This window comes from Sminthopsis crassicaudata, chromosome 1, assembly GCF_048593235.1.
Source record: "Sminthopsis crassicaudata isolate SCR6 chromosome 1, ASM4859323v1, whole genome shotgun sequence".
Lineage (NCBI taxonomy): Eukaryota > Metazoa > Chordata > Mammalia > Dasyuromorphia > Dasyuridae > Sminthopsis > Sminthopsis crassicaudata.
The window spans coordinates 587,636,683-587,661,337 of NC_133617.1; the positions used below are offsets into that span (position 1 = coordinate 587,636,683).

Consider the following 24,655-nt stretch of genomic DNA (forward strand, 5'->3'; position numbering starts at 1 on the left):
AAGGTATTTGAATCACAACAATCAGCAAAAAAACTTTCCTATGAGATGACTGCACCTATGGACGGCAAACATTATTCACATGAGGGAAATATAAAGTCCAGAGGATCAAAAATGCAGAAGTGCTAGATGGACCCTAGGTCATCTAGCCCAACCTGATTCTCTCACAGATAAGCTAAAAGTTATGTAACTTGTCCAAAGTCACATAAGTAGTAAGAAAGACTCACTGAACCTTCTATGATCTAAGCAGCAAATCATTTTTGAAAGTTTTAAAGACAACCTCCTCTCTTCTGAACTAATGCTTAATGTAACCCTTGCCTTAGCTAAAAACCAATTCCAAAGTATATAATACATTCCCTCAATCAGCTAATATGAAGATCTCCATTAATAAACTTTGCAATCATCAAAGATGCTCTAGCAAAGTACCTAGTACCATCAATAATACAGTCTTGCATGTAATAGGCATTTAACAATTATCTTCTCCTTAATCAATTGCCTGAAAGACTTTAACTTGGAAGAGCCTCAAATCGATTTAGGCACAGACATTTGAATGTCTACTTTTAACAGAACATAAATCTTCACATTAGCAGAACAATTCCTTATGGCAAGCTTGGATAAGCCCATTAAACTGAGTATGAAGGTACCAATGAGGACTACCATTTTTTTTTTAATTCGTGAAATCAATTTCTTAAAGCTAAACAAAACTGAAATGTAGTCCTGATGAAATTTGTGCTTCTTAAACAAAGCCCAAAATAGATTATAGGGTCAACCTAATCTTAAAAGTTGATTTATTGGAGAAGAACTAAAGGAAAGAAACTATTAGTTTCATATTTGCACTGATCCCTCTGAATAATTCTAAGTCAACTCTGATCAAGTAAAAAAATACAAGAGTAAATTAACAAGTTAGCATTCCTACATTTCTCCTTCTGGAAAACTGGAGGAATCTTAAGCATACGAAAGTTAAAGGACTCCAAAGAAATGAATCAGAGCAAAGTGTGAGTCAACCGCACATCAAGAATGTTTCTATTTAATTTATTATACTAAAGGGGTTTCTATACTTTCTCTTGATATCAAAAACTGATCAAATCCTACAATATTTCATAACAAATTCATAGGTGGAACTGTAATACACATCAAGCTCAGATAGCTCAGAAAAATGTACAGACGTTTCATCATACATGCTACAATTTAGAAGAGATGGCAATTCAATAAAACAAACTCAATGCAAACAGTTGCAAATAAGAAGCATTCAACTGAGCAAATATCTTACATTCTTAAAAATTAAGACAATACTTTTGGTGCTATAAAACCTCAAGCAAAGACAAAAGGATCTATATACAAAATTAAACAAAAAAAAATACATTACTTGGGTTTTTTTGTTTTGTTTTAAAGAAAAAAGATAATATTCTAGAAAGATCTATTTAACTTAAATACTGCAAAGAATTATTACTCAGCAGATTGGGGGATGTCTCTAGTGACAGAAGCCCCAATTCCTCACCAATGATAGCAGATGCTCCTGACAAGCTAGCTATGGCCAAATAGTTCATTACTCTGTGACTAATCTGGTGCTGAGCTTCTCAACTCTGCCGGCCTGGTTTTTGACCACAATAATCCATAAGACTAGCCAACTCAATTTAACAGGATAACAACAAATGAAATTATCCTGATAGAAGCAAAATATGTTAATTGACTAAAAGTTAGATTCTACCTATTGGCTTCTTTCTTCACTGTTTTAATAAAAAGGGACGATTTTTTTAAAAATTTAACCTCAACATTTGTTTCAGTTGTTTAAAATTTTGGGGAAATTGCCAGATTAATACAATGAATAATGGTTATAGTTTTGTTTGCTTTTAATCCAAGCTAGTTTTAGCAAAAAAAAAAAAAAAAAAAAAAAAAAAAAAAAAAGGCAAAGAATTATTTTAATAATTTTCTTAGAAACTTCAAAAGTAAAAGCTGCAGAGGACTTCAAAATAGCAGAATACAATCTATCATGCAAATGTCCTACTCATTCTTAACTATTAAACTCAATACAATCTGATCTATTTCAGCATGCAGAACAATTCTGTGATTCCTCCTCATGAAAGTTTGGAAGTGAAAATTTTATTATGTGGTATTATGTGGCTTACTATACAGTTATACTGCTAACGTCTGTTTTCTTTTGTTAGGCAAGATATGGATATGGGCCCATGCAAGGATTTCACCTAGTAAGGTTATCTAACAGCAGAACAAAATTCTTTCTAGCTGCTACCTAGCAGCCATAAAGCAATACAAGCAGCTGAAGTTCAAGCATTTAATTTTTTTAAGTTTATACATATGGAGAAGAGTCTAGTAATGTCTACTCACATGTTTTAGACAAAGATGTACCATAGAAATTTGGGGGGGGGGAAGCAAACATCTAAAATGATGAAAGATTCCGATAATAAAATTAAAAGGGATCTCTTTGAAGAGTGATAGTTCATAGCTCCATGTCTGAATATTAAAAATAAAGGTGACATTTCACTGTTATACCAATCACTCCTGAATCAAACACCTCCCACCACTGAATAAAAACAAAATGTAAACATGCAGGTTAATGATGCCCATTATCACTCATTCAAATTCAATTCAACAAGTAATTATCAACAAACATTAAGTTATTTATAAGCAAGATATTATTGTAGACCCAGAAGATTACAAGGATAAATTTTTTGAAAGCAAATGTGCTTTCTTTTAAAGTGTGCAGACAAGTTTTATGTGTATGTGTTATCTTTCCCCAATAATAATTTAAGTTACTTATTTTGTCATTATTGTCTCAGGAGACAGGCTAAAGGAGGTTGAGGATAACTGATGGGAAACCTGTTATGATTAGTTAGGGAAATGTCTACACCAAACACATAAAAGACTTTTCCCCAGATGGAATGGGCAGATAAGAACAATTTGTTCCAGTGGCCATGAAGGCACTGAAGCAGGTGCTCTGGAGGGTTTATTTATAACTTGGTCAGACAATGAAAATGCCATGGTCATTCACTATAACCTGGCCATGTCTAGTCATCTTGATTTTTGTCTTGCCACTGCACCATAGCCAATGACTTTGAAAGTGTGAGACTGCCAACTCTGGGCAACTCTACCCCCTTAAATCAATTCACAAGCAAGTTAAGACATCACCCTAAGAAGTCAGTCACTGGTCCTCTTTGAAAAGGAAAGACAAACAATAGCAACAATATTTCCAAATGAACATCAAAATTATACAAAAGACAAAATAGCTAAATTAGCTTTTTTGATATAAACCTGTTAAAATTATGAATTTAATCAGCCAGAAAAAAAAATGTGAGAACTCTCATGGGTAAAAAAAAAAAAAAAAATTCAACTTTTGATAATTGTGTTTGAATGTATACCTGCAATATTTTATTAATGTATTTGATTCTAATAGTCGCGCTTGCAATGCTCATCTGACATACCAAAACAGATTCATCATCATGATTTTCTGTGTCTTTTGGTTTTGTTTCCCAAAATGTCAATGGCTTCACTTTATACTGAGTACATCTGTGAGACATTTGTTTAATTTCCCACTAGACTACAAAGGACAAAATTTCCATTTTACCCCCAGGGAGCAAAGTGTAGAATGTACTCTTCTGGTCAGCCTGAATCCAGATATTCTTCAAAGATCTTTGTCTTCAAATGCCAACTATAGTAACAAGGCAGACTTTCCCACAAAAATGAGTAAATGAATCACAGTGACAGAACAAGCAATCAAAATTCTATAATAGAAGTTCACAGCATTGTAAGGAGACAAACTTCAGTTCCAATGCAGAGATCTAAAAAGTGAATGAACACCTTTCTTGCAGTTTCCCCAAATGCTAAGAAATTGAGCTGTATTTGCATGGGAAAGAAGAGAATTCAAAAAGTCAGACATTTTTGACTAAGGTAAAATTACTTTTAAAAGATCCTGTCAACTCCAGGAACAATAATGAGATGAGCATCAGGAGTCACCAAAAGATGTGTAATTTGGTGTCAGGTCACACTCTAGAGACCTCTAGAGAAAGCTACCATTAGATACCCTTTATCACAGCCCACCTTCCTAGCCAGGGAGCTAACAACCAATCACAAGGTATTTCAAAAAAACCAAGCCCAAGAAAGCATTACAATGAGCCCAACAGAAATCACAACACAAGTCCCAAAGAAATCTCCAACCAAGATGGAATATTACAACTGAAAACAGAACCGACAATACTGGCCCTTTGTACCTCACAGGCTACTATGAGGTTCATCCTAATCAGAATCATTTCAAAGGGAAGAGAAAGAAAGAAAAAAAAGGAAAAAAAAAGTTTGTGAACCTGTGTAGAAAATGTGCTTTGTGCCTTTTAACTTGCATCTCTCAAGTGACAGTGGATGCTTTAACATCTACAACTACAATACTGCCTCATTAATGCAAACTACACACACACATACACACACACACATCCTAGTCTACCATAATGAGTTTAACCAAAGATCTCAAAGCACTTCCCAAAATACTATCACACAATATCCTCTAAGGGAATACTGAAAGTTCAGTTGTATAAGCAGGGAAATAAACTTTCATCTCTCCCCAACCTCCCCAGATCAACTCATTTCCTCCTGTAGAAGAGGAAACATAGACCCATTATCTATAGAATGTGGATTTGTGTATATGTTGAGGGAATGGAATGCTATTGTGTAACAAAACAAAATTTCCAGAACCAAGACCTTTCAATGTCTAAACTCCCTAAAAAAAAAGAACTCTATAAAAAAGTGAAGGAAAATAGTCAAAAGAGAGACCCATAAGTTATTTTAACTGACAAAATATGTTTGTTTGAATAAATATCAAAATCCAATGCAGTGAAAATAAATACGAGCAAAACTGCTATTCTGTAGACTTTATAGGATCTCCTCATGTTTTCTCTCCTTAGCACTATAATTATTAGAGACATTAATGAGCAGAAGTGATCTGCTTTTATTTAAAAACCATTTATCCAAACCCGGCAGCAAAATTTATATGTTTGTTTGTTTGTTTCAGAACGTTTTTTAAAAGGTGGAATCAATAGTATCAGAGATGTAAGTCTAGAAAAGATCTTACAAAGTCCAATGCCATTTCACAAATGTGGAAATTGATAGAAATCTATATAAAACACATATACACAGATATACATATATATGCATACATACATACATGTGTACATACATATATATTACACACACACACATAAAGATATTTATATTTATTCCCCCAATCAGAGTCACAGAACTAATATTTGAGATGGAATTCAAATTCAAGTCTTCCTGATTCCAAGTCCAATGTTTTATTTACTTTCTACTCTCTGCTGCCTCTAAAATCATGCTGTGGTGACTGAAGGTTCTTGTAAACCCTAAAAGGAAACTTAATAGAAACAGAAAGGAGATAAGACATCACAACAAGAATGGTTTATTAGCTCAGATATAATCTGACAATAGCATACAAGTAAATAAAAAACCATAATGAGAAAGATGTTCATTTATTTTCTACCTCTTTGGGGATACCTGAAATGAGAAAACGGCCTTAAATTAAAACAGGCAGGACTCTGGTTGGCCAAAGGTCTGATTGGAGTCTGTCCAAAGCACTAAAAAAGTAATGGAATGAAATGCTGGATATAAAGATATGCAGACTATGAAAGGCAGCATGAAGCTCAGAGGTCATGAAGCTCAGAGGTCACGCAGCCCAGCCCATAATCTGACCCATAATTTCTTCTATAAGATACAAGTTGCCACCCACACTCTGCTTAATGGCCAAAGAGGAGAAATCCACTCCCTTCAAGGAGGCCAAAGGACTTTAGGGGTAGACCTAATTGTGGTAAAGAGTTTTCTTTCCTAGGGCTTAAATTTACTCCTTTGTAACTTCTATCTACTACTACTATTATTTCTAGTTCTACCCTCTGGAGCCAAGCAGAACAAAGCTAATCTCTCTTCCACATGACAGCTGAGTCTTTTGGTCTCCAAGGTACTATTCCCTAGTTCCTTTGACAAATCCTTTCAACATCTTGTGCTCCAGTCACTACTCTGGTGATTTTCCTTTCTTACGAGGAGACCCAGAACTAAATGCAGTATTCAGTGAATGCATGGCCTGACCAGGACAGAGAAGAGAACTTTTACCTCTCGTACTCTGGACATAAGTTTTCTTCTTAAAGCAGCCTGTCTATATGGGCTGCCACATCCCACTGGGGATTCATGTTCAGCTTTCAGACAAATATCTAACCCCAACATCATTTTCAAAAAAACTACGAAATACAGATGCATACATAGCAAAATAATAAATACTATCCCCATCTCCAACATCAAAAAAAACCGAAACAATTACAAAATATAGATGCATACATAGAAAAATAATACTATCCCCATCCCCAATATCAAAAGAACTATGAAATATAGATACATATATAGAATAACAATGAAAATGATAAGGAGGGTTGTTTACATGAATGAAACTTTTCTGCTCCCACTGTTATCAGAGGGAAAAAAAAGAAAACACAATCTTCTCTTGGTTAAATGACAGGGCTGAAATAGATGTCTTCTAAGTTCCCTTCTCCCTATCTGATATTGTAGTCAGATACCACAGGATCTACTTCTGAATCAAAGGAGAAGTAATGGAGAGAAGTTATGAGGTCTTCATCTCTGGATAACTTGTAACAGAACAGATAACCATTCGTCTAATTAAAGATGAGGTCCATTTTACCTCTACATCTTCATGAGCAGTTAAGGAAAAAAGAGGAAGAAGGAAGTGAAGTGAGAGCTCTAATCAAAGCAATAAGCAATCATTATTCCCAAAAGACACATGATAAAGTATGCTACTCATCATAAAAGACAGAGAAATGATAGATTCAAGATACAGAATGAGACATTTTGGACATGGACAATGTGGGGAATTTGAAGTTCTCAACAATCTATAAAAAGAAGGAAAAGAAGAGAAAAGATAATGTGCTTTCCTTACCCCTTCCCTACTCATTTCTGGCCCAGGACCATTTTTATTCAAGTCAGTAGACTTTTACCATGACACACACTCCATTCACTATGTTTAAATGGAACAGTGAGAGTAATATCAGATGAAGCCCATTTCTCACGAACATAAATATTTCAGATAATATCCTGAGTACTTATTATTGGGGAGGAGCTAATATAATAGCTCAGACCTGGGTTTCACGTCTGCAGATCCTCAAAAAATGAAAACAATGATAACTACTGAAAGGGAATAATATTAGGAATGAAAAAAAAAAAAGGATTAAAGGAAACAAAATGAGCTATTGTAGTCTTATAGTTTCACACATCACATGCTAAATATGTACCCAATTATGAAAGTTAACTCAGAACTCAAAATGGCTATCCCTGCTTTGAGACATAATACTCCCTTAGCTACGTGCATTTTCAGAAACAGATTTTTATATTCCAACAATGTCTGGTCTCTCATATTGAAAAGGATTCTAGCCAAAAGTTAACACTTAAAAAATTAGTAACAATGCTCTGCAGAATATAACATGTACAGAATTAACATGCAGCTCAAATCATAGATTCATCCTTTTTACTATAATGATCCATTACTATTTATGTGACAGAATTTTGCAAGACACCCTGATCAATAATGAGGAATTCTGTACCTGGTCTTTGCCCTCAAGTATCATCCACCTCAGCTTCTTCCAGGACCTCCAATCAAAGAGAGTGGCTGGCTCAGAGCAGTTTTTTCTTTATCACTCACCAAACACTGCAATCCCAAGGTTTCCATTACACCCAGATACTGGGTACCTTCCTCTCCCCCTTCCCTTTCAGCTAACTTTTTAAGTGTCTACATCTATTAGAATGTAAGCCCCTTTAGAATAGGCACTATCTTTGTTTTTCCTTGCATTCCCTGCCTTGCAAATAGTAAATGTGGCTGATTGGCTGACTCAACGTGGTAACCAATTAAACTGAATACATATGGTCACAAATGAGGACTTGGGGAAAGAGGGAAGGGAAGAGAAGAGGCATAATGCTAAATAATAATTACCATGTTACAATGAAGAAAAAAGGATATTTACCTTCCCTAACTTTCAGTTTGTCACTTTGATATTTTTTCAAGCAGAATACATGTTTAGCCCAAAGATATCCAACTAGTTTATTAGTAATTGCTAACATGCATAAAATTCATTCCTGTTGGCCTATTTTCCATAATAATCTAGTTTGTCACTAATTCTATTGAATTATCGTTGCAACTCTTCCCACTTTCTTCTCAAACTTTTATTTGTCTTCTTCCTAATGTCTTTTTAATATTTATTTTCTCTCTTATGCTGTAACACTCATCAATCTGTATCTTTCTTTGGTGACTTATTTTAAGACAAAGAAAATAAATTCCCTGTGTCTTGAAGTGTCAAATTTTAAAAGATTTTAATTAGTACTATAAACATGAAGTGAAATAATAAAGGATAATTTTTAAATGAGAAATAAAATTCATTAGCCAATCAGGAAAGACATTTCTATTCCATTAAGATCAACCTAACTATATATATGGCATAGTAGATAGAGCACCAGGATTGTGAGAAAGAAGTGAGAAAGATTCCTTTTTATGATTTCCAATCTGGCTTTGGACACTAGTGTGACTTGGGCAAGTCACTTCACTATTTGCCTCAATTTCCTCATCTGGGATAAGAGGTGGAGAAGGAAATAACAAACCACTCTCCAATATTTTTGCCAAGAAAATCCCAAATGGGGTTACAAAGAGTTAGACATAACTGAACAACAAAAAAAAATCTATATTAATACTTGGAGTCAGAACTGTCAATTAAAATTATTGTTGACAGTAAAATTTTTTATGACTTTACTGGAATTACTCTTGACAAATCTTTCTGTGTAAATATGATTTTTCACAAATAGCTCCCTCCAACCCACTCCATCCCTCCTTTTCAAAATAAGGTTGTGTATACTATGGAACACTAGCTCCTTTTCCTCCTTCAAATACCCTTATTAAAAACTATTCTGCTTAATTTTTAAAAATCTGAATTCAAATAAATATCTTGCACAGTACATTCACATAAATAGATAAATATATTTAGATAGTGAAATTATACAAAATCATTTCTGAATAGCAGTCTGAGTTCAATATTTACTGCTAACTCATTACTTTTTTACTTGCATGCAAACAGAAATGAGCTCTATATTAGTAGTGGGCATTACTTAAACTTAATTGTATAAATTTGCACTGTTTAAGGAAGCAGCATCTTCTTTGAAGAAAAACAACTTCTGGCATGCCCTAGTAGATTATATTAAAGATACAGCAAATTTCTGACTTTTAATTTTTTTTTTAATTTTCCTATCCAGCCACTCCAGATTACCAAGATAATTGGGTTCAAAAGTAGTTTTTATCCTCCTTTACTTCTGCTTTCATCCACTTGATTTAGTCAGTGACAGAATAAATTATTATTAGTAGAAGTATAACCCAATATTAGCAACATTAGAACTTCTTCCAGAAGTGTTATTATGCCATCACATACGGTGTAACTCATTATGCAACTTGGGCAAACATACTTCCTTTTTTAAATCAAAGGATGGAAAAAAAAAGTACAACACACAAAAATTATCTTGAGATATCCTAGCATGGCACAAATTAATTTTTACAATGTTTGACCAAGTGGGAGGTTCTTTCCTATGTGAAGCAGCAATAAAAAAATCTAAGCCTTAAACCACAAAATTGGCAAGGCAGAAGCTGTACCTCTACTTTGGTTTAGTAAAAAGCCAATAGCAATCAATCTCTGATAAACAATCTGAGTCCAAGTGACTTTGGTCATAATTTATTTTAAAGCAAAGTTTTTTCCACATATCACCCAACTAGAATATATGTTAATACCATGAAAAAAAAAAAACTGCATTTAAGGAAAATAAAGCCTCTACATTTATATTAACTACAGGATTGTGTTTCAGCCACAGTGTTCCTGGACAGGAAAGCAAAAGGTAGAGACAGGGTTAGAAAAATAATGGTTTCTTCTGTGCTGGATTTTGTGGTCATTTTATTACTCTCTACATTTTCCCATACAAATACTCTTAATAATAAATATAGCTAACTTTAAAAGGGCTGCCACCTCTAAGATTCCTATTTAGCCAAATATAAGTTTTACAATAAGAATTGCCTTCCCTCTGAGATTTCAATCTATATTTTATATTATGTTCATTTTTTTGCATCTTGTTTCCCACTAGAAAATGAGTTCCTTGAGGGCAGAAATATTGTTTCACTGTTTTTTGTATCCTCAGTACTTAGCACAGTGCCTAGCACATAATAAGCAGTTAATAAAAGCTTGATAATTGAAAATGCATTTAATGTTTCCTCTGGAGAGTAGCAAGAATTGCTACCCACTGTGACAGGACAGAAAATGTTTTAAATATAAAATATTTTAAACACCCCTACATACTAAGCAGCATTTCTACTAACATAACATAAAATATCTCATTCCTAGGTTTGTAATAATAATGACCATAGTTCTCACACAAGGCCTTTAGCTGAAGATACTATGGGAATGAAATAATGCATAATGTCCAGGTTTAATGACCAAATGCAAATTTAATAGCTGTCTTTAACAGAGTTAGTCAGCAAGTACATGTCAATACTGACCTTGTTGCTCATTATCTGTTTCCAGTTTTGAAGAGCCCGGAGCTACAGGAAGGGGCCGGGGTGGACGAGGTTTTGGTGTAGGAGGTGAAATTCTTTTCCTTCCAATATATTCTACATAAGTTCCTGGAAAGTCCCCTCTTTCCCCTGTTGTTTCATTATAGCCACTTAGCCAACCAATTTCATCAGGCTTTGCTTCTTCTCCTTCACTGAATCCAAGTGCTACTAAGGACCCTTTATTCACAGTTAATACATCCCCCACATGCAAGTCAATATCTTCTTCCCGTTCTTTTTTATACTCATACAAGGCTCTATATTGGTATCCTTCAGCACTCATTTTTGCCAGTGTTAACAAGTGCGTTTCGTTTATATGAGAAGAGCCTGGGGAGAGTGTACTAAAACACCTAAAGTGATTCCAGAAAAAGTTAAAACTGAATTCTTCAAAGATTTAGAAAGAAAGGTGATCTGCCATTCTGCTGCCCATGTGTCTTCCATCAGTGGTATGGCAGAAGAACATAAGCCACTTCCTATCTTCAGATGAGCTCCTTTTCTCAATTCTCTGGGCTCCAAACATTTAGTGGAATTTCCCAGTCAAATGCCATCCGTTGTGATGATCTTGCCACTGATTGTCCGTCTGTCTTAAGATCTTACAACTGTACCTTGCACACATTCTTTTACCTAGTAAAGAAGAAACAGAATACTCATTAACTTCAAACATTGCTTTTGTGCATTTGAAATTTAAATATCTTATCTTTTTGTGTAAAGTGTAAAGACTGGAGAGCTTCAGTTTAAAAAAGTCACAAGAAATATTTTTTTAAAGTTTCACATTATATACCTATAAAATATATTTATATACTATGAATATATTATATAGACTTCATATTCAATATATAGCTTTATATATTGAATTCTATATATTTTGTTGAAATTGCATATCTTTATAATTTCAATATCCAATTCTATTGAAACAAAAAAAAATTTTTAAGTAACTATGTACTGGGCATATGAAAACAAAAGCAAACATTCCTGGCCCTTGAGAAGCTTTGAGAGAGATGGTTTGTACAGATTTAAGAAAATTTTTAAAGACAGATGGTAGTGGGGTAGGGGCACTAATAGCTGAAAATATCAGAAAAGATTTCATGGAAAAAGTATGAGGTAAGCTGAGCTCTGAAGAAACCTAAGAATTCTAGGAAACAGAGGTGGAGAAAGAATGCATTTCAAGCCTGGAGACCTATAAAAAACTTGTATCTAAATACCATCAATTTTAAAAAACACAATTATAAAATTATATAAATGTGAGCAAACTCCTTTGTCCAATATCTATATTCAGAGAGCAGCTTTGTTTTTGATAGATCAAGGATAAAACTGAGCATCCATTGCATGTCTAAACTAACAAAAGACAGGTTTTTTTTTTAGTACTAAACTTTCAAGGTATTCCTATAATGGAGGCATAGAACTCATAAAAATGTCCATATCTCCAAGTGTTTGAAGGCAGAGGTGGAGAACTGTTTTTTCCACCAGGAAGCCAAAAGCCACTGGAGGGAGTCCCTGCCCAACTGTAGACTGCCACAGGCATCAAAACAAAATTAGAAGTGCAATGTCCAAAGAAGAATCCAATTTTCACAAAATGCATGTGCCTCAGCTCCAGATTGGGAACTCTGGATCCTGCCCTGCCATCCTGAACTCTTGACTGGCCCCTAGATCCTCAGTATGTTGCTCTAATGCTCTCTCTCAATACTATCATTTCTAAAAAGTACATTATTAATCAAATGCCCTATGTCCCTACTCAGTATCCCTGATTTCCTAAATCATAATATCCCTCCCTACCATCCCTCAACAATACATGCTGTCTTCCCCTCTTAGAATATAATTTTTTAAAGACAAGAGCCATTTGCTCTATTTTATCTCCAGCATCCAACACAACACTTACATATGAACAATGAACAACACTTATGTGTTCATTATTGTTTTAATCAAGAAAAATAAATAATTTATTCTTTTATATTTGTCACTTTCTTCTTATTACAAAGAAGCATGTATAAGTTAACTTCTGATTGTTATTAGAAGAAATCTAAGGAGGTTATGTTGCAAGTCCTGCCATTACAGACTTCAGTATCAAGAGATCTTCTAAATGATCTATGAAGAGAGGATTCTATATATTACAGAGATCCATTAAACAAAGAGAGATCATCTCAGTAAATATTAATCCATTTCCTATAAATTCTCATGTGGGATAGATGTTACATATGTATATGATTTAATATTTGCATATGGAGGGAGCCAGGATGCCTTAATACTTTCAGATTTCAAAGAAACTCTCCTTTGCAAGGGGCACACATCCCAATCTATTCATGCCTTATCATGCTTTGTATTTCTTTGTCCATATATGAATACTAATCGCCAAAATTACTTCAGTTAAGTCCTAGGCAGATACTAGAGGCACCTGGAGGATTAAGTGACTTGTTCAAACCCACACAATTGGATAGAGAAAGGCAGAGTGTGAACTCAGGTCTTCCTTGCTCTACACCCAATATTCTACTCTCCCCTCATTGTTTATGTCCGCCCTTCCTAGAAAGTCTATCTAGCCTCCATGCTGGGGATCTTCCTTCATGTCTCTCAGCATTATAAGTAGTACAAATGATGCATGTGAGCGGTCTATCTGTTATCATTTGCTCTTCTTGTAGCCTATTTCCTTTTCCAGTCATAGATCCAGTTGATGTCATTGTTTGATTGCAAATCATTGATGAAGATAATAATAAGAGTCCATATTTATATAACATTTTTATAAGGTTTGCAAAGGAGATTTTTTTTTGGTACCTCACCCCACCCCAAGGGATCCATGCATTAATTTCTGAGGGTCACTGAATTCAGATGGGAAAAATATTACTCTTTATTTCCGTATGACAGGTTTCCTTTATGCTCCTATGTATTTTAAGCATTAAAAAACATGATTCCTAGGAGGTTTCCCCCCCCCCACTGACTTCCCCAGACTGTCCAAGAGGTCTACCACATACATCAAAGGTAAGAAGCCCCACTGTCTGATTCTAAGAAGTGAACGAGGAAACTGTGGGATAGTCTGCCCTAAAGTCCTCCCTTTTCTCTTGACTGTTATTCCTATTCCCGTGGAGTCCCTGGGGGTCTACATTTACTAGTTTAGCTGCCCAAGCCAGTTCTACAGGAGTGGTGCTACACTATTCAACAGCTTCAGTCTGCAGACTCCCAGGGTGTAGTGTCTCAGTTTACAGAACCCAGCCGCTGTAACTACTTTGGGAAAGTAGCAAAGGGCATGGTATTAGGGTGAGTTCTAAGGCGCTAAATGCTAAAATCTATTATTGTCATGTGAAAAAACTTTAAATCAGAGGGAATAAGTAAACCTCAAACTTTTTATACCTGAAAATCTGGTGGCTCTCTGATAGTCACTAGATATATTGTGCTAGGAGAATTAATTCCTTCAGGAATCAGGATTTTATCACTGTACAACCTACTAGATACTGTGAAGCTCAAATGAGATACTGTATGTACAGTGTCTTGCAACCTTTAAAGCACAACATAGATATGTTTTAATTTTTATTTCTTGCTGCCATCAGTTTTCCTACTGTTACATCAGGCTTTTCCACCTGAGCTATGAAGAAAAAGACTTCTCCCTCTAACTTCATATAAAACAAGGAGCATTAGGGAATCCAGAGTCAAAGACATTATCATTGTCTAAACCACTGGACTCCTCTTACCCCCCACATTACTCCTGGGGATATTCATCTGGTCCAAAAGCCTTAAAAAGTAAAAAGTGCTCAACAAAGACGTTCAGGACTAATTTATATATATTGGCAGACTATTCCCAAGACACCAAGACTCCCCAACGAGGTATGACCAAAATGTATCAATAACATAACTTTATACTCATGACCTCATTCGATCTTCACTACAATCATTTGGCATAGATAGCAAATAGTTTTATACAATTTTTATAAATGAGAGAACTAAGGAGATGAGAGAGTAAATGGCCTCCCATCGTATACCTATTATGAGGTTGAGGAAAAGAGGCCTATGGAGCCTTACATACATTTCTATTATCATAGCTTTCTATTCAAATTTAATATTCAAAATTCTTTTTCAGAGGCTTAAGATTTAGAGTTGAAAAAAGACTATGCAATCCAAATCTCCCATTTTATAGATAAGAAATTTTAAACCAAGGGAAATTAAGTCACTTGCCCAGAACCATACATCTAGTCTGAGGTTAAACTCAAATTCAAACAGGGGCTCCTAATTTGTACATAAGGAGCCCTAAGGCCACATACTGACTTTGTTTTAAAGTATAATATTATCTATTTATTTTGTTAAATATTTTCTAATTATGTTTATCTGGCTTAGGAATGTAGTAGTTTGACTACTCTGCAAAAGATTATCTATTTTGTTGATATCATTTAACTGACTGAACTTTTTCAAATTACAAAAATTTAAGACAAAGGCTTTTAGTCCTTTTATTTTTTTCTAATAATAACTAAAATTTTGCCTCATAAACATTAAACTAAAATGACCTTATTCTGGCCTAATTTTATTAGGTACAATAGTCCTGGTCCCCATTAGTATATTTTTGCCTTAGTCTTTTAGACTAGACTAAACTTTGGTAGCACTAAATGCACATACCATATGCTTAGCTAAAGAATATATATCATCTCACTATTAAAATTATAGGAAATTTTAGATTATAAAACTTTTTTATGTTCAAAAAGAAACAGAATTGTATGAGTGCTGTAAGAATTGTTTGGCATAGCCCTGTTCACAGATAATTGGCAAAGGCCTAAGTTTAAATATTTTAATTAAAAAATGACTGGAATAATAATAGCTGACATTTGGATAACATGAAATTTTGAAAAAAAAACACTTTACATAGGTAGAAGTAGGCACTCCACTTATTATTTCTCATTCATTGTTTATAACAATAAAACTAAGAAGCAGAAAAGATAAGTCAAAGGTTAGAGATAAGTCCAAAATTCAATCCACTGTATTAGGTTTTCCCTCCCACAGGTTTAAGAACAGAAAATATTAAGAAAAAGTAGCTCTAAACTTTGTGGCACAGTGGATAGAGCATCAGATCTGGAGTCAGGGGGACGAGTTCAAATTTGATCTCAGACCCTTAACCCTTCTACTTAGCTCTGTGAGTCTGGGCAAGTCACTTAACCCCAAGTGCCTCAGGAAAAAAAAAAAATGAACAAAAAACTATCTTAATACATATTTGAAAAAATAAGATACTATTGAGAAAAAATACAAATAAAATTATAAAAAAGAATATTGCAATTATACACACATAAAACATTAGTATTAATGCAAGTTTTTGCCTTTCTAAATTAAGCCAAATTTAATATCATTTTTTAAAATCTGATCATTGAGAATGTCCAGTAAAATAGGAAGGTGACTCAAAGTCTCAAAATACAAGCCTTGTATATTGATTAACTAAGTAGAAACCTACCTAAATTGCCCTAAAAATTGTATGCATATATTTAAGGGCAGAATTTGGAACTGAAAGGAAGATAAAAATCTTTAACATGAAGAGTGAACCAATACAAAAAAGAATCAATTTCCTGCATCTTCAAAATCTATCTCTCAAAGTGCAACCTTTTTTAGTAATAAATTATAGCATAACTTTTAATTTAATTTAACAATAATTTAGTAACACAAATTATAAATTAACCTCTCTAAAATGCTTAGCAAATTTCAAAGGTATATACACACAAAGTCAAAAAGCATTTCTTGTGTGCCTTCTTTGTAGGCACTGTGCTAAGTGCTGGAGATACAAAGAAAAGCAAAAGACAGTCAGTTCTTGGTTTACAATCTATATAGAAGAGACAATATACATGCAACTGTGAACAAAGAAAATACACTTAAAATGTACTGAAGATAATCAACAGGAAAAAACCAAGAGATTAAAGGGGATTGGTGGGGATTTCTTGCAAAGGATGAGATTTCAGCTGAAACTAAAGAAAGCCAGGGGGCAGGGATAGAGAGAGCATTCCAAGCCTGGGCAACAGATAGTGAAAACACCCGGAGTAGATAGACAAAAGTGGCTGGTTTGAGGAATAACAAGGCCAGTGTCACCAGATCAGAGTTGGGAGGAAAGGGGGATTGTGTAAGGAGTCTCGAAAGACAGGAATGGGTTACCTTGTGAAAAGCTCTGAATGCCAAAGAGAATTTTATATCTGATTTCAGAGGTGATGGGAGGCATTGGGGCTTACTAAATACAAAGGTGATATGGTCAGACCTATACTTTAGGAAGATAAATTTAACAGCTGGATGCAGGATGGATTGGAGGGGAAGAGATTTAGGATATAGGGAAACAAGCCAGCAATCTATTGTAATAATCCAGGCATGAGGTGATAAAGGGCTGCACCAGGATGGAGAAGAGAGGAGGTACATACAAAAGATATTCCAATGGTAAAATCAATAGGACTTGGAAAAAATATTGAATATGGGGCGTGATGTAGAATAATGTACCAGGATAGCAGGGAGGATACTAGAGTCCTCAACAGTAAATAAATTCAGAAGGGCAGACAGTTTGGAGATGAAGAGGGGTAGATAATGTTTAATCTGCAAATTAGCAGACAGGTTAAATAAAGCTGGTTAAGTAGATCTGAGAATCACAAGCATAGAGATGATAACTGATTGCATGAGAGCTGACAAAAAGATTATGAAATGAGACAGCATAGAAAAAGAGAGGTCAGGGCAGATTCCTGGGGAACACTCCCTTAGTGGGATGAAGATCCAGCAAAGGAGATGAAAGAAAAATCATACGGGAAAGAAAACCACCATAGAAAAGTCTTATAGAAATCTAGAGAGAAGAGAGTATCAAAAATCAACAATGTTAAAGGCTGCAGAGAGGTCATGAAGGATGAAGTTAGGAAAAAAGCCATTAGATTAATTAATTACTGTGGTACCTTTGGAGAGAGCAATTTCAGTTGAATGATGGAAGTCAGAAGCAAGACAGTAGAAAGTTAATGAGAAAGAAAAAGAAGAGGATGCATCAATTGTAGCCTTCTCCAAGAGTTCAGCCATGAAAGGTAAAAATGAAGCAGGAGAGCTTGTGGAGATGGATCAAGTGAAGGCTTTTGAGACATGTTTGTATGCCGGGGAGAAAAGTCAGCAGACAAAATGAGATTGAAAGTCACTGAGAAGTAGGGAACAAGTGAGACATGGGGCAATGTGTTGGGGAGGGAGAAGACAAGATGGAATTGAATTATTTGAGCATTGAGAGAGGGGTTAACCTTGGTAATAAGGACTACCTTTTCATGTAAGACAAGTGAAAGAAAAGTTAATGGCAGACTTCATGTAGGTCATATGAGATGACTAAGGGAGGGGAAAGAGAGCTCCTATTAAATGAACTCAATTTTTCCAGTAAAATAAGAGGCAAGGTTCTCACCTGGAGGGTGGGAAGAAGGCAGTCATGAGAGGTTGGAGGAAGAATGAAAAAGTTTGGAGGCTACTGTGGAGAGTAAGAAAGAATTAGGTAAAGAAATACAAAAGGATTGCCTTGCAGCAGTGAGACTCCAGTTGGAGTTATGGACCATAAATTTCTTGTACTGAACTCAGCATGGTTTCATGATTTTTTTTCCAACTTCATTCAGCAATATGTGTAGGAGGGAAGTGGAAGTGATCCAAGGCTGAGGCTTGGCAAGGCAAGATCAGAGATAAGATGAGGAGGCATGGGATTCAAAAGAGGAGGAGTGCAGAGTTCAACTGGTTCACCAAGGGGTCAAAATGGAAAAGGGATATGAATAGATCAAGTGGAGGGATAAAGCCTGGTAAAGAACTAAGGGGTCAAGTGACTGGAAGTTACAGGCTAGAGGAAGAATAGAGTTTAAGGACTACAAGACAGAGGGAAACGATAAAGATAATCAAATAGATAAGGGAATTTCAGACTTAATTAGGATCTTTTGAAATAATTTATTTAGAATAATTAAAATTTTAAAAATTCAGTCAAAAATTGGGATGACATCTCAAATTCAACATATCCCAAAGAAGTCATCTTTATCCCCAAACCATTTCTTCTTTTTAACTTCCATAATGCTGTTGTAAGGCACCACATTCCTTCCAGTCACTTCATTGACAACTGACAAATCTCAATTATCCAAACACTTGCCAGATCTTTCAAATTCTATGTTTACAAATTCTCTCACATCACTTCCATTCTCTATCTACACTTACAACAACCTCAGGTTCATGTCTTCATCACCTCCTTTTTAGATTATTAGGCAAAGATTTTTCAACTGCTCTTTCTATCCTTTCCTGATCTCTTAACCCAAATCTATCCTCCAAAAAGCTGCTAAAATGATACTTCTCAAAAATATAGTAAGTTTGACCATATTGTTCTCCTGCTTAATTAGCTCCAGTGGTACCCAATTTCCTCTAAAATAAAGTATAAATACTTTTTTAAATACTGAAAGCCCTTCACAATCTGGCAGCAGATTACTATCATTTCCTAGGCTTACTACCCGTTATCTCTTTGACACAGTTGACATTCTAGCCCTTCGTGTAGCAGTGGATAGTGTGTTGAGCCTGGAATCAAGAAGACTGGAGTTCAAATCAGGGCTCAGACAACAACAATTTGATTATGGCATATTATTGATGTTACTTCTCTATGGCACTGTTCAAGACAACTTTATCTGGGTATACCTGGACACACATTTCTCACTTCTGAATAGAGCTTCTACTAAAAACAAATCTACTAATTACAGAGTGTTTTCTTACAACAATCTTGGGAAGTATTATTACTACTACTTTCATTTTAGGTCCCACAAGTAGTAAAAAAGTTGAAATCATGAGTTGCACCCAGGTCTCCTGATACCAAGACATCCTCTTTCAACTACAGTCTTTTGCCTCTCTCACTACACCAAGATAGGGAACTTAAAAAAGGTCAAATTCACAATACTGAGAAATCTACTCAATTAGCTCAAATGTAGAAAAATAGCTTAGAAAAACTGAATCCAAATACATCACACTGGGCATAATTTGAATTACTATGGTATGAGAGGTAAAAAAAAATTAAGATGAGATGGCACAGTAGAGTGACAGTCCCAGAGTCAGGAGGACTCAAAATATTTACTGTGAGACTCATAGCAAGTCCCTTAATCCCATTTGCCTCAGTTTTCTTATCTGTAAAATGAGCTGGAGAAGGAAATAGTACTAATCAGTACTGTTTCTTGGCAGATATAGTTGAGCAGTTTACTAACAGTACTAATACAAGAAACTACATCTTCAGGAAATATACAATCTAGCCGGCCAAACAAGACTAATACAAGTAAAATGATTAGGGAATGATATATCAATATGTTCATCTGTGTATTCAGTTTAATAAATGTCTGCTAATTAACTCAGTAACTAGTTGATAAGAGCCCTCAGTGTTAGAAAGGAAAGATTATTGTAGGAAATGGTAGGAACCATAGAATATCCATTAGAAGTTTTGCCTTATAACATGGGGACGGTGAAAGGGTCTAAATATTGAGGATTTATGACTACAACACCTAAGTCCAAAGCACCAAGAAAATGACAGTTCTTCCACATAGCATTCCCTGGATAATCACAGTTATAAAAAACAGAAAAGTACTTTAGATTTAATCATTTAGTTAGAACAAAAGTTGCTTCCATATTTTCTATTCAGCAACGTTCACCAACTCAAGCAATCATGACAACCACTCTTTCTCTCCTACTGAATCCCAAAGCAATGGTTCAATTTAAAATTTCTTCCTATGATGGATTTGGCCCACCTAGCTGTTCTTTCCAGTAGAAGTTGATAAGGTAATATGTGAAAGTCAAAAGAGGATTAGATCCACACCCCTTAAAGAGCTGTCCCTCTCTCATGAGGTCACAATGGTGACCCAAAGATACTCAAAGATGGCACCACTATTCAAACCACAAGCAAAGGCAACTACCTGCCTATTCAGAACCCTAATTCTTGCCATTCACCTCACTTCTCTATCACTGCAATTCAAGAAAGAAAGCAAAGAGAAAAAAGGTGGGGCAAGCCACCTGAGTTTTATTAATTTACAACTCCCACTGAATTTGCCACTCACTTTCAACTATGACCTCCAAGACCAAAAAAAAAAAAAAAAAAAAAAAAAGACAACAAACATTCCTTGTGAATTCATCATTAATTGGAACTCATCTTCACTATGTCCAAGCTATGGGTATGCATTCTCACCAAAATACTGCTTACAGAATATAACTGATAAAAAGCAATCTAAAGTTGATATTGACAGCTGAGTTGTGTTATTGCTTTTTCTTTTTAAAGAAAGACAATACAGAGATTCAATATTTCTTTAAAATCAAACGCATGTCAAACAAATTAAAGCATATTTCTTGGAATATGCTATCTTCATACTGTTTGGTTTAATGTAGATAATAGCCTGTAATTTCCTTCCTTTTAAGAAGGAACCATTTATAAAACTGTATCTAAGAGCATGACAGGTAGGGAGAAGAATTAAAAACAAAAAACAAAAAACAAAAAAACAAAAAAAAAAAAAAAAAAAAAAACACCTGACAAGTAACCCAAATATTAAACCTGAATTACAATTAAGTTTTGCTCAAGGGGTTGTAGAATTTCTTGTTATATTATCAGTAAAGTGAAGGAGAGGGGTAGAACCCACTAAATCAGTGAGTATTGCATTATCAATACCTCTATTCTCTTTGTCTAGTGAAAAATTCTGTATACTCTCAAAACATGGGTTGGATAGATGAGAAAACATGGAATACAAGTAAGCATCCAGTCACCTCAACAGGCATTTCCTCCTCCATCTCAAACACTGGAGATTATTAATAATGATCTTAATAATAACAGCAATAACAATAATGACAATACATAGGAACTTCTTATCTATCTTAATTTCCACTAAACCAAACTACTTTAATCTGTTCAGTACCTCCTTCACTTTAAATTATTTACGTGTCTGAAAAAAAAAACAACTTATTAATAAAAGTCTAAAATTTTTAAAAAGAATCTATGACATTAAATTATACACAGTCAGGGCCAGTAAAAACAAATCCATTTTTACTGACCCTGACTGTGTATAATTTAATGTCATAGGTTCTTTTCAAAAATTTCCTGAACTCCATGAAAAATGAAAATTTGTAACATTCCAATGTGGAAAAATAGATATAGGTTTTTCTTAGTGGAAAAATATTTAAAATAGTGACTTTTGCTAATTAAAGTGAGCCTTCTAAGTTAAGCCTGAGACCACAAACCTGAGAAACTCAGTTTTTACTGTTCTGCTCTAAAGACCCTAAATGAAAAGTTCTCTTGATAGACACATTCTAAAACCTGCCAGCAGCAATCACGAGATGCATTATCTATGACTACTACACTTCTGCTTCCTAAAACCACAATTTATGCTTCTAGAGTATTTTATACCAATCTAGTTTGAACCGAAAACATAATAATTAATATTTTTTTTAAATCAAGCCATTCCAGCAACAAGCAACTAAATCTTTTGTCACTTATTACAGATGTGAAGAGATACAATGATATCAATATAGGAAACAACAGATGTTTGTCTGCACAGACCACAAATTTTGCAACTCAAGAGCAGGCCCAAAGTCAAGATAATAAAATTAAAACCTGTAGCCATTTAAAAACCAGCATTCATCCACCCCCTGGAGTACAAGACTCCCCGTCCATGGAGTCAAGAGAAAGAATTAACAAATCCCTATGGACAAATCAAAGTGTCCCTCTGGAATCTACCAGTGTCTGGTAAAGAAAAGCTTCCTGCTCAGAGTCAGCAGTGGAATTATTCAGCGCTTCCCAGCCTGTCTTTGGAGTTAGATCCTAAACTTTGGTCTCAATTGTCCAAGACTAAGAGGTCACTGCACTATACCATCATCACAGCCCTCTAGGGAGAAAGATGGTGTTTAAAACTTTCCTGAGTAAAATACTTGTTTCTAGAAGTAGCCACCTTGGACTTCTAGGAATACCACATGAAAATGAAGTACTATCTGCTTGTTATAACCATTAAGGCCCTTTCCCCAATGACACCGCCGCATACAGTAAGTGCCACATAAATGCTGACTGATGGAAGATTCTCGTTTTCAAAAGTGAGCGAAAAAAGTCCCTCACCGTATCTTAGAGAATGAGCTCTCCTCTTGGAAGAATACAGAACTCACTTTTCTATTGTTTTTTTTTTTTTTAAAGCTTTCTGAAACATAATGCACCTAATTACTAATAAGATTCCAGAGAAAAAGCGCAAGTCTTTGTTGTTTGCAGGATAAAAGCTAAAAAGCTTACACAATCCACAGAGAATTAACATTCTCCCACTTCATACAGAATCCAAGACTTTTCCTTATCCATGCATAGTTCTCGTTGCCAGCGAAAATCCACGCAGAATTGACAGACTCGCTTCATTCAAAACCTCTCGATCTATTGGCAGTTCGAGCAGAAAAATCCCGAACACTTTTAAAACCTCGGGGAAAAAAAAAAAAAAGAACAGACTCCTAATGAGTAACCCCCAACACTGCTGCAAAGCGCCCGGGGACGTAACGGTGGCCAGATCTGCCCGAGACAGAACAGCCACATAAAGTATCTGCCTAACTGTAGCTCACAGTTCTGCTTTCCACACTGACGGCCATTCGGCTCTCTTGTACCAAGCCCGAACGCTGCTACAAAAGTGCATTAGTTTTTTCTAACACGCGGGTTATTTTGGGGGGTTAGGGAGAGTAGAAAGAGTGAAGCACCGCTTAAAGATCTGCAATTTATTTTCCGCTCCGGGTGAAACTGACGCTTCCCAAGGGCGCTGCATTCAGCCCGCTTTGCACATCCTCACTTTCCTCCCCACCCTGTCTCCATGTTGCCGGGCAGGCCTTCCAGTTCTCAGCGAGCACCTAACGTGAGGGTGTCCATCCAGGCGGCAGCGAAGACGCCCCCCGCCCCCAGTCTTTCAATGTGCATTCAGCAATCTGCCCGGGGCCACACACTGCTCGCCGCCGGGGACTGGGGGCTCGCGTCCCCCGGACCCGCACCGCTTCCCCCCACCCCGGAAGAGGAGGGCGTCAAACTCCGGAGGCAGCGGCCGGGAGGGGCTTGCCGGTAGACCACCACTCGCCAGCCCCCTGTCCCCCGGGGCGAGGGGCAGCTCCCCAGGGAGGGCGCCTTCCTCTCAGTAGTCCGAGACCCGGGGACGGCAGCGGCAGAGCCCGCAGAAAAAAAAGCTGAGGGAGAGTACCGGGGGCCTCGGGCGCTGAAGCGAGACCCCTGCAACTGGGGCAAGTGTGGGCGCTGAGGCCGCCCCCCGCCCAGAGACGCCCTAAGGAGAGGAGGGATCCGAGGAGGAGGCGACGGCAGACCCTGCACCCCCCGCGACGCGCGCGGAAGCGGAGCGAGCCCCGGGAGCCAAGGGGCAGAGCGCGCGCCTCGCCGCTCAGGATGCCGCTCGGGCAAGGCTGCGGGGCAGGGGCAGAAACACGGGCAGGGGTCGGACCCCGCTAGCCGCGGCCGCGGCCGGCGCTGACAGGAAGAGAACGGGGCACCGCGCACACGCCCCGAGCCCAGCCCCGAGCTCCTCACCTTCCCCGCGGCTTAGCTCCCTCCCTGGCCGCGCGGCCTCCGCGCTCCCGCAGACGCCTCCGGACGGATGCGCGGCCTCAGCCCCGCCGCCTGGCTGCCCTTCCCCTTGGCGTCGGCGCCGGCGTCCTCTTCTCCAGCTGCCGCCGCCGCCGCTGCTCTCCCGCCGCCCTGCTCGCAGCCCCCAGCTTCCTCCAACTCCGCTCCAGCAGCCGCCGGCGCCTGCTCTCCACCGGAGCTCCCCGTAGCCCCGCGCCGGCCCCGCCCCCGGCCCGGCCCCCCGGCTCTCCCCTCCCCCGCGCCGTCTCCCAACCAGGGCTCTGGCTACCGCCCCTTCCCCGCCCCCTCCCGGCGCCGCCGCCGCCGCCATTCAGCGCGCTGCCCACTGCCCGGCGGCCAATGAGTCCCCGCGGGGGGTGGCGGAGATCCGGGCCCGCCGGCCCCTTCCTGCGCCGCGCCCAGAACCCCGCGCGGCGGGGCCTCGGGCGTGCTGCTTTCTCCTCCTCCTCCCTTCCTCCTCCAGCCAG

At 37.2% G+C, this 24,655-nt stretch overlaps 1 protein-coding gene across 1 annotated transcript in view; it reads right to left on the reverse strand.

The window, feature by feature from the left end:
* Window positions 1-24,362, reverse strand: part of PIK3R1 (phosphoinositide-3-kinase regulatory subunit 1) — a 91,609-nt gene extending 67,247 nt beyond the window's left edge. The window contains 2 exon segments of the mRNA XM_074282371.1: window positions 10,595-11,269; window positions 24,132-24,362. Coding sequence (XP_074138472.1) covers window positions 10,595-10,928 — 334 coding nt within the window. The 5' untranslated portion in view covers window positions 10,929-11,269; window positions 24,132-24,362.
* Between the last annotated feature and the right edge of the window lie 293 nt (window positions 24,363-24,655).